The sequence below is a fragment of the Pelophylax lessonae genome (assembly GCF_965119305.1).
Source record: "Pelophylax lessonae genome assembly, chromosome: 9".
NCBI lineage: Eukaryota > Metazoa > Chordata > Amphibia > Anura > Ranidae > Pelophylax > Pelophylax lessonae.
This window is the reverse complement of record NC_138776.1, coordinates 141280795-141296680: the sequence shown is the minus strand read 5'-3', so window position 1 is coordinate 141296680 and position 15886 is coordinate 141280795. Positions and strand designations below refer to the sequence as shown.

Sequence of the window (15886 nt, the reverse complement as noted above, 5' to 3'; positions counted from 1 at the left end):
GCATTGTACCCCAATAAATGCAGAGTGCCCAAAGCATTGTACCCCAATGATTGCAGATTGCCCACAGCATTGTACCCCAATAAATGCAGAGTGCCCACAGCATTGTACCCCAATAAATGCAGAGTGCCCACAGCATTGTCCCCCAATCAATGCAGAGACCAGCGTGCCTGCTCCCTTCAATTTAATGTACTTACCTGGTGGCGGCGGGTTCTTCCCTCCTCGATCCAGTCCGTCCTCTCTGCGGCGGGAAAGTGAGCGGCTTCTCCCTCGTCCTCCGAGCGGCGGTGACGGTGAGTGACTGACTCACGCACCGGCACCGCCCCCATTGTGACGTCAGGGATTGGATGTCCTGGATGATGATTGGTCCAGGCTGGAGACTGGACCAATCACAGCCAGGATATCAGAAAGTGGGGGTGTCCAATCGCAAAGACTTGCGCTCGGGTTACGCCCCCAGAAGGCAGCCGATCGGCGCCTCTTCTGGGACGTAAACCCCACCCCCCCCCCCCTAGCCACCACTTCCATTACAGAGGCCGGCAAACCCAATTTTTTTTTTGTAAAACTTTATTTGTTCGCTTTGTCATTTTTTTATTTGTTCGCTTTGTCTTTTTTTTATTTATTTTTTTTTAGGGGTAGGGGGGCGGCGCCCTGGCGCCCCCTATGCACGGGCCGCCACTGGTTGTAGTTGCTTTAATGTATGTTGAAGTGGAAGCTAGTGTAAATCATCCCTTAAAGCTGAACGCCAGGCAAATACCTAAATACACAGATTTAAAACAAATAAGCCATTTTATCTAGCACAAGACTTGCATTTCTGTCCATCCAGAGATTTACACAGATCTGCTGCAAAAAAAAACAGCCTTAGCTTGCAGCACAGGAGGCCTGATTTTTCTCAGCTACAATTAAGCAACACTTGAAGGGCTTGTATGTCCCCTTTCCAGCAACTGGATAGTTCCAGAGAAGCAGAAAAAGAATGGAGTTCATCTTCCATCCTATAAACATGCACCTTGTCAGCACATCTGACCGGTTTGCTTATCTCTCTCTCGCAGGCTCAGCTGAAAGGAATTTTGCATTAAATGCGTGTATATTTTTTACATTCCGGGAGTTTAGCTTTTCACACACACACTATACTTTTTGTAACTAAACCACATGCAAGATCTTGCCAGCTATTAAATCTTACAGATTACACAATCTGTTTTTGAAGACAAGCTATGCAAAGAGAATAGAAGATCACATCCTAACCCACAGGGAGAACATACAAATTGAATGCAGGTAGTATCCAGGCTGAGAGTCAAACCAGCGACCTAGAGATGGAAGGTAGCAATGTTAATATCTAACCCCTGTTCTGTCGCCAATTAAAAATTTTTACAAAGCGATCAGTAAAGGTTACCTTTAACCTAAGAACCAACCGGCTTTGTTGCATTAACCTCTATGAAAACCTGAGTCTATCTTGCTAAAGGGGTCACCAATCATTCTGCTAGGCTGGGTTCAAGGTAGAATAGGTTATAGTTAGGTCAGTAGTATGACTGGCGGTTTTAATAAGGGACTATAGCAAGTCCAGTGACAAAATATGGATAAAAGGAACAGGCCCATTCCATCATTTAATCAAGATAGCTAAACCTATTTTAGAGTAAAGTGATTCTAACCTGTTGTAAATTAAAAAAAAAAAAAATAGGGATTATACTTACCTGTTCTGTGCAATATTTTGCACAAAGAACCCCTGATCTTTTTCCTTTTGGGTGCCCCACTAGCAGTCCTGGCTCCTCCTCCCTGTCGAGTGCCCCCAATAGAAAGCCTCTATGAGGGCATCCGAGCCATCATCATGTGACTGGACATTGTCCATTCACACAGAGCGTGGCTCAGCCTTGCACCCCCCCCCCCCTTCCTCATTGGCTGCTATTGACAGCAGCAAGAGCCAACAGCTTCCACTGCTGTGTGAGCCAATGAGGAGAGAGACACAGGAGAGCTGCTGCTTTCATGTGCATTGCTGGATCGAGATGGGACTCGGGTAAGTATAAGGGGGGGGGGGGGGGGGCGAGCTGCACCCAGGTGTTTTTTTATCTGAATGAAATCAGGTAAATTTTTCTGCTTATAGGATCATTTTAAGGATTGCTTACAAACATGCAAAAATAAAAATCAATTCAATGGGAACAAAAAAAAAAATTACCAAGTTCCAACAGCCTTTTGGTTAGCCTCAGGGCTTTTTTCAAATCGCCTTGCTGATACACTGCATAGCTAAGGTAGTCTAGTACTACGACCTTCTCAACGGAGGCTAGCTCTCCAGCATCCAGCTGACGTAGGGCTTGCTCCATCCACAGCTCTGTATGGTAGTAGTCCGCTTCTGTGTAAGCAACCTTTCCCAGTTCAAAGCAGTCCTCAACAGTCAGTGTTGCTTTATGCTTTACACCTATGAACCACCAGAGAATAAAAAAATAAAAAAAAATTAAAAAATGGCAAACAAATCTGTTAATGAAGGTTTATAAATACATTTTCAAAAATCACATGCACCCAATGAGGAATTTATTTTCCAGGTAATATAACTAGTCAGTTATTTATAATGGTGGTACAAAAAGGTTGCATGCCAGGCACTATTTTTCAATGAGAACCTTCTAGAACAACTTGGTCCTAACAGGGATAGCATCTCTGCTCACTGAGAAAATGTCCAAATAGCATGCTCCAGAGGGATCAGCAAAACAACCCACATTTTTAAATGTGGCTTCAAGCTTTTCTTTAGTTTAACTTCCACCGATGGAACATGCCACAAAGCATCCTTCAGCTTTATTTTACAGGCAGTTTGTTGCATGTAGACCCATAGTTAACTCCCTGTTATTACTTTGAAATGAGATTTGATGAGATGAGATTTGATTAATTACACATATTGGGATTTATTCACTATTTTTAAGCGACTTCCATGTTACACCTGTGGTTTGAATACTTTTGCTTTGTCCATTTTTGAACAAGCAGCACAAGTGCTCATGAAAATACTGTAACAAGAACCGGATACAGTAGAGGGTGTGCAAGTTTTGGCGTGAAAGCTATACATTTCCCCAACTGTGGCACTCAAGAGATTCTATAAAGTGGGCAATGAAAGAACACGCCAGAAATTTAGCCTGAACGTTTCTATGCACCCAAGTGACATTTCAAGCAATGAAGTCGTGTGCTTGACATGTCACTTGGGTGCATAGGAATTTCCTGTCTAAAGAGGCAGGTGAGGAATATTTATAAATGGTCTCCACTAGTTAATCTTGCAACGTTACAATCGCAGTACCAGGTTATGCTCACTCTGCTTTCGCCTCCTGTCAGCATATTTCTTGTAATCAGATGTGAACTGTAGTGCTGCCCTTCCCTTATCCAGTCTGAAACCCGATTCAAAAAAGAGAATTGCAGGAGACAAAAAGGGACAATACAAAAAACATACAGCCCTATCTAGAGCAAGGAGCACCTTTTGCCCTCAACAAACACCAAAAAGGCCTTTGATAGGGTGGACTGGACGTTTATGCAGGCTGTCCTTACTATGTGCTCTTGGATACAGGTGCTTTACTCTACACCATTGGCTATGGTACGCGTCAATAATACAGACTTATCACCCTTCACAATCCGTAATGACACACGACAGGGCTATCCTCTATCCCCTTTGATTTTTGTCCTTACCCTCAAACCCTTCATACAGTGTGCACACAAAAACCTTGACATCACTGGTAACCGGGCTCACAGTTACCGCTTATGTGGATGACCTCCTATTTTATGTCAAAATCCCAGTTACTTTGCTACTATCTCTACTCCATGAATTGAAGATATTTGGAAAACTATCGAAAAAAACCTCTTCCCACCCAGTCTTTTGTAAAATGATGGCTGGGCGGGAGCACTGTTTTTCTGGAAGGATGTCATGTGACATCCTCCCGGTATTGGGCCGCGCTCAGTCGTCATCTGCAACTGGACACGACTGACAGCAGATCACTGTACTGGCCCCCTGCCGGTACCTTGTGATCACTGTGGCCAACCACAGCAGATCACATGATCGTTGCAAACAATGAAAGGCTTTGTTACATGCCTTTCATAGTGTACTATGAGCTCTGTGATTGGTCAGTCATCACATGGTACAGACCAGGCCAATCACAGCCTATCTGTACCATGTGACTTGCTGTGGCCAATCACAGATCTTCACAATAGTAAAACACTGAATGAAAATTAAAATACATGAAATTATTCATTTTTTTGCATACGGTCACCAGTCAGTGTCCCTGATCACCACCACACCAGTTGTACGAGGACGCTGTACTGCACTGGTGACTATGTAAAAGGAAAAAAAATTAATAATTTAAGAAATCAGACAGGCTGTCAGTACATCAGGATTGATCAATTTTCAGATATATACACCATAGTCTGGACTGTATAAAACATTCCTACAGAATAAGTAATATACACTGATTTGGGTTATTTTCACCAAAGAAATGTAGCAGTATATAGTTTGGTCTAAATTAAGAAAAACTTGTTTGCAAAAATGGCCTTTTTTTTATTTATTTATTTTGCAAAAAATAAAAACCCTCTCTGTAATTAAAAAGCACCAAAAGAAAGCTCCGTGTGCGAAAACAAAATGATAAAAATGTCATGTGTACAGTGTTGCATGACTGCGCGATTGTTATTAAAAGCGTGACAGCGCTGAAAGCTGAAAATTGGCCTGGGCAGGAAGGTGGAGTAAAAGTGTCCGGTATTGAAATGGTTAAGGTTAATCTGCAGATGTTGGAGGCCTTAAACCTCAATTTATCGGAGACTACGTTGAACGCCCTGTGCCCTACCTTCCCATTCGGGTGGGCTTTTCAAGCAAGAAATTTTCTTGGTACTTCTATACCTGTTGACCTGTCCAAGACTCAAGCTTAAACTTTCTTCGGATTTTACAAGTGAGCCGCAAGGGTTTACTCTCCTGGAAAAATGCTGGCTTGGTCTTGATTTGGGTGCTGCAATGCCCAGAATCTTAGATTTGCTACACATGTTGCCAGTACATATCCCCGCTTGCTCAGAGCTAATTTCACACATTGGGGTTGATTTACTAAAACTGTAGAGTGCAACATCTGGTGCAGCTGTGCATGGTAGCCAATCAGCTTTTAACGTTAGCTTGTTTAAATAAACTTTGACAAAAAAACCTGGAAGCTGACATCCATGCACAACTGCGCCAGATATTGCACTCTGCAGTTTTAGTAAATCAACCCCAATATGTCTGGCAGGGCAAACTGCCTAGCATTTGCAGAGACCTGTTAAGGAGATCGAAAGATAGAGGGGTGAGCTTACCAGACCCGGCTAGGTATTGTAAAGCATCTCATATGACACGCGTTCCTGACTGGCAGAAACACTGTGCATTAAAGTTATTGGTTTCTCTCGAACAAGACAACTCACCAGTTCCCTTGACAAGACTTCCCTGATCAGGTCAAATCACTACTCTTTTCCCTTCAGAAGCACCTGCTTCTAAGCCCTACATTAAACAAAATGACTAGATACTTTACCTATGTGGGCAATTGCTGCTACCCCTCTCTCAACCCCCATACTGACTCACCGGAAGTTTCTCCAAGGACACACTGAAACTTTTTAAAATTCGGGCAGCCAAGGGTTTTACCATCTAAGGGACATAACGGATACAGAATGGTGCTCCTTTTCCCACTTATCCACAGCACAGGAGGTCCCCATTTTAGACTGCTGGTGACAGTTACAACTGTTCCACTTTTTTACACTCTTCCTGCACAGCAAAAGGCCCACTGAGGCATGCACTGTCCCATCTTACAAAGAGCTCTTGAGTGCTCATTCTGGGGCTAACATTTTCACAGCAACAAAAAGGATAGAATCTTAGTCTTCGCCCAAAAGGCATAAGTATGTAACAAATACCAAGAAAAAACAAAAAAAAAAAAAACTTATAAGATCACCAGATGGTAGAGAACACCAGTTAAAAATGTTCCAAATTCTTTCCTCAACATTCTGTGACTTGCTGGTGATGTGGAACGCACATCGGCACCTTAATGCATGTTTTCAGGGATTGTCCGGCCCTACATACATTCTGGCAACCGTTTTTAGAGATTATACATCACACCACAGGTTTTTCCCTAGTGGACAACCCTTCAGTCATCTTTCTCTCACTTCTAGATGGAACTAGGTTAGGACTTCCATCTCCTACACAATATACTTCTTGCCCCTTTACCTTTCCCGTACCCCCCCCTTTTCTACATCTTCTATCTCCCAGGTTGACAAACTGGGGGTGAGAAAACTGCAGGACCATGATTAAAGCGTTTGTCCCAACACCTAATATTCCTGATATGTGCCTGCTGTACCATGTACTTGTATGTTAAAGTATCCTGATCACTTTGTTCATTTTTTCCTGCCAGTCCCTCTGCTTTCCTATTTAAAAACTACCACACTAAGCAGGAGAGCACATCATGGTAAGTTCTCTGGGAACTCAGCCTGCTCTCCTTCAATGAGAAGACTTGTCCTGACATGCCTCCGCTGCACAGCCATTCACTGGGAAGTTCATTGTGCTGCTTCTCAATATTCAATACAGGGCTTGGCCCAACAGGAATTGGGTTTTAAACAATTAACCAACATACATTACAATACCTGGCAAGTTTCCCTTGGAGAGAGTATCCGTGTCTAAGTTATAGGTGTCCTGAAGACGAATCAAAGCCTTGGCTGCACCTGTCTGGTCCTCATCATTGGGGAAAGACTGGCGCTGGATGGTCAAATTGGAGATAAACCCTAAAATAAAGATGATAATCATCAAAAAGCTATATTATTCCAATAAAAACACAAGAAAGCACCAATTACAAAGACTAATGTATTCTAATGCAACCTTAATTAATCCTTCCATAAAAGGGCCAATAAATGCAAAACAAAAACTAGCTAAAACTGCAGTTAAAGGGATTTGCAGTAGTGTGTGGAAAACAATACACACCAGCATAAGTGTTAAGTAATTCCACAGCAGTCAGCCTCTTGTCAGGCTCACAAGCTTTATATGCCTGCTTAACTCGAAACAAAAGGCTGTACACAACCGGCAAATGTGAAATCTCAAGCAGCAAAAATGCACGAGAAACTATCATTAAAGCATTTGTAGAAATTGCAACGCACAGCATCCTGGCATTCATTTAGTGTTCCCCAGTTACATACACACACAGTACAAAAAATAGACAAAACATGAATAAAGCCTTTACCATCAGACATGTCTTTCAGCACCAGATTCTCAAGTTCCTGCCACTCCGTATTGAGTCTCTTCATTAACTTGAATGCATTGACTGGGTGGCCTAGAAAGCCCTCTGGATCATTTATTGCAGTCTCTGATAGCATCTCAAATTTCTCTGCCCATCTGTAAAAGCAAATTCACTTTAGATACATATTGTAAGAGAAATTAGAAGCAAAACAAAACTTCTTCAAAAATACATTTCATCTACTTGAAAGCAGAACTTTACCCTCCAAATCAACATGAACGATTTTCAATCCTTCAAGGGCATCCCCCCCCCCCTTTCATCTCGAGGGGGGCTTTTTCCAGCTAGCTACATCCCCCAGCCTGCATGTCTGAGCTAAGGGCCAGTGGAAGTTAATGCTGCAGGATTAATTTGCCCTTATTCAAGATAGCCATGGCTAGAAATGCTGGGGGCAGTTCCTCAAACCCCCCCACCCCCCAAAAAAAGTAATATATATATATATATATATATATATATATATATATATATATATATATATATATATATATATATATATATATATATAAATATACACACATATACATACACACACACACACCAAAAGTATTGGGACACCTGCCTTTACACGAACATGAACTTTGATGGCATCCCAGTCTTAGGCTGGCCATACATGTGACGAATTTTGAAAGCACATGCTTTCGCAAATCAGAAATTGTGCGTTTTGGGATTTGGGATTCAATAGTGCCACCATTAATTTCGAAATTCTACAGAATTTTACAGTCATGCACATTTCTTTTTTTGATTATAATTCTCGCACGATTCTCCCATCGTGGATTGGAAAAATTATTTGGTTTTTCAAAAAAATTTCCAACATGCCCGATCACTCAAATTCGATGACCGCACAAAAACTCAGCCGTTGCTGCAGCCCACTAATAGTGCGAAATGCAAATGAAAATTCTTAGATAAGATTTTCGAAAGAAAATTCTTTCGAACTTTGACCCATGTATGGCCAGCCTTAGTCTGTAGGGTTTTTCTGGGAAGGCGGTCCACAAGGTTTAGGAGTGTGTCTATTGGAATGTTTGACCATTCTTCCAGAAGCACAATTGTGAGGTCAGGCACTGATGTTGGACCAGAAGGCCTGGCTCGCAGTCTCCAATTCATTCCAAAGGTGTCCGATCGGTTTGAGGTGCAGGCCAGTCATGTTCCCCCACCCCAAACTCGCTCATCCAGGTCTTTATGGTCCAGGTTTTATGCACTGGTCCAAATCAATTGGTGGAGGGGAGATGGTGTGGGGTTGTTTCTCAGGAGTTAGGCTTGGCCCCTTAGTTCCAGGGAACTCTTAAGCGGAGTTCCGGCCACAAAATCGACCTAATCGATTTTGTGGCCATCCGCTTGCTTTTCGTCACCTGAAAAGGAAATGGATAGTTACGATTTTTTTATTTTTATTTTTTTACTTACCTTGTTATTGTAGAAAAATATACTCACCTTTCTTCCACTTCCTCCCTCGGTGGCCGCGGGCCGCGCCGTCACTTCCGGTCTGGAATGATTCCTGGGAGCTGAACGTCATCGCTCCCAGGAATCAATGCGACGGCACCGGCGCCGCTCGTCACTTCCGGTGCGGCGCGGCATTCCCTGCTAAACAGCTTCTGGGCATGCACAGAAGCTGTGGAGGAATGCGGCACCGCACCGGAAGTGACAAGCGGGGCCGGTGCAGGCGCATTCTGGGAGAAGAGGACACGGAAGGGGACGCAGAAGAGGATCGCGCTGGCTTCAGCTGCCCACATCTGAGAAGAAATTTTAAAAAGGTAAGTATTTCTTCTTGCAGGTAAGTGCGGCCCGGGACAGTACAGAGGCTATTCATTGTGTAATGTACTAGCCCTGACTGTCCCGGGGGTATTTTTATTGAAAATGTTTTCATGGCCGGAACTCCGCTTAAAGGCATCAGCATACTAAGACATTTTGGACAATTTTATGCTCCCAACTTTGTGGAACAGTTTGGGGATGGCCCTTCCTGTTCAAACATGACTGTGCACCAGTGCACAAAGCAAGGTCTATAAAAACATTGACATCAAAGAGGATTTCATACAGAATCTTAGCCTGTGTAAATGAAGCAGACTTAACAGTGTTTTGTCCAATGTAGAGAGAAGAAGAGCAGTGGCCTGGACTAAAACATTCTCTGCAGAATCAGAGCAGTGGCTTGGTTTAGATTTGTTTTTGTTCATGGATATTCTGCATTTGTCTGGAGGAAATAGTTTTGCATCTGTGGTTTAATAAACTGTGGAAGAGGATTTAAAACCACAACAGAAACCTATTGTAAGCTCATATCTTTCCATGTTAACCGCTAGTAAGACTGACCGCACTTGCAGTAGATCCATTTTAAAAGGTTGTGGTGTTTTGGTTTTTTTTTTGCACATGGGGATATATTTTCAGATGTCGCATTTTAGGCTTTAGTCAAGTTCTTTGGAGGCAAATTCTAAAAGTGAGACACACAATAACCAAAAGTATAGGTCTCAAAATACCAACCTACTCATTCTCTTCATTCTTCCTAAGACCTCTCGTCACCTCCTCCTGTGCTCTCCTTCAAGACTTTTCCCGAGCCTCTTCTATCCTATGGAACTCCCTACTCCAATCTGTCCGACTATCTCCTAATCGGTTTGCTTTTTGATGATCCCTGAAAACCTGTCTCTTCAGAGAAGCATATTCTGCCCCAACCAACAACTGTACATTTATTTTCTCCATTAGCTCATCCCCCACAGTTACTACCTTCTGTATCACTTGACCCTCTGAATGGAATTGTATTGAAACAGTACTGTCTTCTCTCATGTTTTTAAAAGTGCTGCACAATCTATTGGAGTTATATATAAATCCTTTATTATAAAATAATCATAATAACCAGCCTAAATATTTTCAGGCCCAAGTCATCTGGTGTCACTGGGAAAAATGCCACTTGGTAGTTCGTGAGAGGAAAGCATCTCTTACAGTGGAGGTCGGAATGCTGCCCTTACAGAAAGCAGTAGGTGTGAAAAAGAAAAGGCTTTGTCACATAGACTTTGCGAGTGCCATCCAATGGGGGGGGGGGTCAATCAGCCACAGATCAAAAGAACCCCTAACAACTTCTGGAGAACCTAAAGATTCCACAGAACTCTGATTGAGAATAGCTGACCTAGAATAAAAATAGCAAGGCACTTAGCAGATCTAGTTGAGGCATTCGCATGGCTTAATTTAGCAAGGTACTTGCACAAAAGGCAAGCATATTTTATTTCCTGAACTCTAAGCAGATTTAAGTGCGCACACACAAAATAAATCTTATTTCCTGTAGGAACAGGTTAATTAACAATCATTGATTAGGTGTATTTTTAAACTAACTCAATGATTTATGTGCTTCTGTAAAATGCCTTATTTACAATAAAAATAAACTGCAATATAGATAATCTAGAATATAAAATTAATTAAAAATCTACCCAAATGTTATTGTAAAAAAAAAAAAAAAAAAAAAAGGAACAGTCTTTGTCAGATTGTTAAGAAAACCACTCCTTTTGTGCTCATTACATCTTTAAAGTAAAATTCCTTCTGTGCTAATGACTTACACAAATTTGACAAAAAACACATGTTAAATTCACTTGGGATATAAATCGATTTTTCAGATTTATACCCTTTAGCTTCAGTTACAGCAGTAGGTTTTTGTGGTCCAGTCTCTACCAGATTTGCACACCGGGACCCTGAAATGTTTGCCGTTCTTGGGTAGAATGGATTAGCTGGGTCAGGTGAAAATGGCTGCTGATGAACAGAAATTTTTAAGCTTCACACAGATTCTCTATTGAATTAAATGCCTGATAATATATACTTTGAGTAGCTTTAGTTAGCGCTTGGGGCTTCTGTACTGCTCAAATGTGAACTGCTGCCCAAGTTTTGGGTCTCTTAAAGACTGGAACCATGTTTTACTCTAATTTCCCTGTATTTGGTTCCATCTACAGATTCCTGCCCTTAAAACTGCAACAAGTTTCCAGTCACTGCAAAGTAAAGCATCTCATTTAGCCCACAGACATCTGATTAGATACAGTCATTGTCTGGCCAGCAATTGATTTTTTTTCAGGTTAAAGTTTGTCAGGCTAGGTGGTCCTGACCCATTGCTCAAATTCTTTGCTGAATTGACTAAAATTTAGCCATACATGGCCAGCTTAATGCAATATTACATGCAAGGGCTGGGACTCGGCAGTATATTACCTTTTTGTTTATTGGATTAGTTACCTTGGAAATAGTCAATGGTTGGGCAGAATTCAGATTTGTGAAAACTGGCCTAGTTGCTTCTAGTCACACCCAACACCTGGCACATATACCCAAGAGCAATGGCATTCCTTAAAGCTATCATGTAAAGGGTAATTAAACTGTCCAAAGCACTCTTTCTCCATAAAAATAATACATCTTTCAATGGCAAACAAGATTACACAATGATACCACACATAAAAACCAATTGAGATCTCCACTCACAAAAAAAAAAAAAAAAAAGAAGATTACATGCACTGCGGTGTCCTTTCGGTCATTAAACTCACTTTTTAACCTGTTGCAGTTTGAGCTCCTCTGCTTTTATATAATCTTTTAGTGACGTGACCAGATCCTTCTCAGTGTACAGCAAATCGGTCATATGGCCTGCAATACAAATATGAAGCATGAAGTCAACTGAGCACTTGTATACTGTCCCAGACAAGATTGTTTAGTGATGCAAGTCAATGAATTTTTGTTTTTTTATTTTTTCAATCTTTCCTGTAAATTCCAACAAATTGTATCTTGGGTGTATGGGACATTCCCGGCACCAAAAATAAAAAAATATATATTTACATATAAAACAATTACATCTTTATGACAAAGCATAAAACCATATCTCAAAACATACACTGTAGGCTTAGACCATAGATGAACAAAATCCCATATACAACTCTCAGGTTTAAGTGTATCAGTATCATGTAGAAGCTGCCTGACATGTTTCGAGTATCACTTTAATCAGGGACATAAGCACACAAACTCAGAGAGGGTAGTGGTTGCAAGCCTATGGGTGAATATTAAAAATAAAAGGCTAGGTTCACACTTCTCGGTGTGGGTATGAGTATCACAGTGATTCCTGTACCCGCAGTGAAAAATGCACTGCTCTGCGAAAACACACAGAGCAGCCATTCATTCTTAATGGCACCCCCATGCCTGTAAAATCGCAGTGCATGTATCCCAGGGAAATCACATGATCAAAAAGACAAACACGATTTCCCTGTGGTCAAGATTTTGAAAATGCATCTTTGCGGAAACAGACATGGCAGCCCATTCGTTTTAATGGGCTGGCGCGTCCATGCAAATACAGCACACAAAAACATAATCAATCCAGGAGCACAGCTGGCCAAAACACTCCAACACCAGGCAAGATGGATAGACTATTTCTGGGATGGTGGTACCCTGGTAGCCTCCAATCACACTTCTACTTAATAAGTAGGACAAGTGCCACTCTAAGGATTAAAAAAAAAAAAAAAAAAAACACACACAGACAGATATTAGGCCAGCTGCCCCCGGTCATAGTAGCGGAATACTTACCTTTCCAGCAGGCTGCAAGTGAAATCAAGCAATCCACATGAGCTCTGGGTGCCGCTGCTATCAAAAACCTCCAGGTGTTTTGCATAGCAATTCCAGCTGACCAGTGTGGGGGGGGGGGGGGTGATGGTTGGGACACACCCCAAAGTGATGGAGAGCAAAGATGTTACTCACTGCCTGCCAGAGAAGAGGGTTTTTAGCTTCACCGACTCCGATAAACCCCTATCCTTCAGCACCTGGCGTTCAACAGCAAAGCTGTCAAAGCCAGCGACTGTAAAGCTGGATGGAAGATTGGCCCTTGGGACAGAAGATCCTCCTTAGAGGACTCTTTCAAGGAACGTCGGCGACCAGCTGCACGAGGTCGGCGTACCAAGCCAGTGTGGGGGGTGGTTGGGGGACACACCCCAAAGTGATGGAGAGCAAAGAGATTACTCGCTGCCTGCCAGAGAAGAGTGTCTTTAGCTTTTCCAATAGCAGGGAGGTAGCTGGCTGGATTTACAAATCATTTTTATTTACAAAAGACGTAACAGGGTTGCTTTGATAGCTTTTAACATTTTAATCCAATTATGTAGACAGCAACAAAATAGTAATTCGCTTTCCCAGTGAACCACATTTTCCTAGCCTGTTTGCAGTTTAATAGCTGGCTCAAACTAGGAATCACAAAGGAATGTTCTGCCGTTCAGCGGAGTGCGAATAAATTTTAAACGGGCTCAAATCTGCACAAAAAAGTAGTGCATGCACGAACTTTGGAAATTTACTGCAACTGGTTTGCATGGCACTTCTACACCATGCAATCCTGTGTAGGCAAACAAACTGCGTTTGAGGGGTCATTAGCTTATTAACACTCGCAGCTGCAGTGCGTCCTAAACGCTGTATGGGAAACGCGCATGGAACACGGGTTTCCCGCACTACTTTTTGGTGTGAACAGGGCATAAGAATATATGATTTCTCCCTCATGTGGGCAGTCATTGTAATACAGGGAAAGTCTCATAAGGTTACTCTCATTCCATATGCAAAATACAATTGAAAAGAAACACTAGGAAAGTAAAGAGTAGTAGTTCCTAAATACGTGATAGGCTGTATAGAGTACACCCAGTACAAAGTTCTCATTATTGCAGACAAATATTTAAATTGTATAAACATTCCAATGACACTTGTGACTGTAATAATGGGATTTTTGACTTACCATAAAATGCATTTCCCTGATGTTCATTGACGGACACAGCTCCTGGTATTCATAACCATTAAGTTATACTGCCCCCTAAACGGAGTAGAACAATAGGCAGAAAAAAAAAAAAAAAATTCTGGCTACACCCATGGGCAGTCCCAGGGGGTATACTCCTCTCCCTGCTATAGTAACTCGGTTTTGTTACAAGCTATGTCAGGAGAATAATAACTCCACAGAGGGGTGAGTGCTGTGTCCGTCAAACATCAGAGAAATGGATTTTAGGTCAAAAATCCAATTTTCTCTTTCGTTCATTGACAGACACAGCTCCTGGTATTCATAACCATTGGGAAATCCCAAAGCAGTGTTAAACATGAGGGATGGGAAACAACCCAAAAATTCCCAAGGCTAAACATTAGCCAACCAGGCAACAGGGGCTTAAACAACTGCAGCCTACCTGAAATATGATATATTTATTATATATATATATATATATATATTCTCCTCAAAGAGGACCAGGTCCTCTAAACAGCAGCCTGCAAAACCTTGCGCCCAAAGGAAGCATCCACAGGTGCCAGCACATCCACATCATAAAACTTTGTAAAAGAGTGCACAGACAAAGAGTGACCGCCTTGCAAACCTGAGTCCATGACGCCTGATAATGGAAGCCCAGGAGGCACCAAGCGCCCTAGTAGAGAGCACCTTGACAGGGAAAGGAGGAACCTGACCCCTGATGGAAGAGGCCTGAACCACCGTCTGTCTGATCCATCTGGAAATGGTCGCAGAGGAAGCAGACAACCCTTTGAGGTCCCATCCATTAGCACATTCCTGAAAGACTCCGTAGCTGCCAGGTACACCCTAATTGCCCGGACCACATCCAAGGCACGCAAGGCAATTTCCTTCGGATGTTTAGGCCTGGGACACAGGGAAGGCAACACGGTGTCTTCATTCAAATGAAAAATCAGAGACAACCTTAGGAAGGAATGATGGACAGGGACAAAGAACCACCTTATCCCTGTGAATCACCAGGTAAGGTGAACAGGATAACGCCGCCAGTTCTGACACCCTGCTGGCAGAAGTGATAGACACTAAAAAGGCCACCTTCTGGGACAATGTAGGCAGGGTAATCTCCCGAATATTTTCAAAAGGTGGCTTCTGCAGATCTGAAAGCACAAAATTAAGACCCCAAGGTGGCAACAGAGCCCGCACTAGGGGAACCAAAAATGTCGGACACCCTGAAGAAAAGGTACACACCAGGGAGTGGCCATAGGTAGTTGGAAGAAGACCGCCAAGGCCGACACCTGGCCCTTGATGGTACTCCAGGCCAATTTCTGTTCAACCCTCTGTTGAAGAAAGGTTAAGATCCAAGCCACCGAGAAGGAGCGAGGAGGAACCCCAAGAGACTCACACCACGCAATGTACGTCTTCCATGTAAAATGGTAGATTTTTCTAGAAGTAGATTTCCTAGCTTTCAACAGAGTAGGAATCACAGACTCAGATAAACCCTTATCCTTCAGCACCTGGGGTTCAACATCAAAGCCGTCAAAGCCAGCGACTGTAAAGCCGGATAGAAGATTGGCCCTTGGGACAGAAGATCCTCCGAGAGGAAGCTTCCAAGGAATGTCGGCGGCCAGCCGCACCATGTCAGCGTACCAAGCCGGCGTGGCCAGTCCGGAGCCACTAAGATGTCTGGAATCCCTTCTGCCTCAATCCTGCGTAGAAGTCTGTGCAGAAGCTTGAGAGGAGGAAAGGCGTAAATCAGACGATACTGACCCCACAGAGCCACCAAGATATATGTGGCGTCCACCAGGGGACCTCTCGACAGAGCTACAAACCTCTGCACATTTCTGTTGAGCCGAGATGCCAACAGATCCACCTCGGTGGTGCCCCACCAGAGACACAGCTGATGAAACATCTGCGTATGTAAAGACCACTCCCTGTGGTCCAACACCTGCCAATTTTCCACCCTGGGACGTCG

General features: G+C 42.8%; 1 protein-coding gene across 4 annotated transcripts in view; it reads right to left on the bottom strand.

Annotated features, from left to right (window-relative positions):
* The window catches only part of P4HA1 (prolyl 4-hydroxylase subunit alpha 1), a 91092-nt gene that overhangs the window by 45075 nt on the left and 30131 nt on the right, over window positions 1-15886 (bottom strand). For all 4 annotated transcript variants that reach the window (XM_082266854.1, XM_082266853.1, XM_082266852.1 and 1 more), the window contains exons 3-6: window positions 11723-11819; window positions 7182-7333; window positions 6592-6729; window positions 2162-2401 (exon numbers count right to left, since the gene is read on the bottom strand). In XM_082266854.1, the coding sequence (XP_082122980.1) occupies window positions 2162-2401; window positions 6592-6729; window positions 7182-7333; window positions 11723-11819 (627 nt within the window). The remainder of the gene's footprint in view (window positions 1-2161; window positions 2402-6591; window positions 6730-7181; window positions 7334-11722; window positions 11820-15886) is intronic.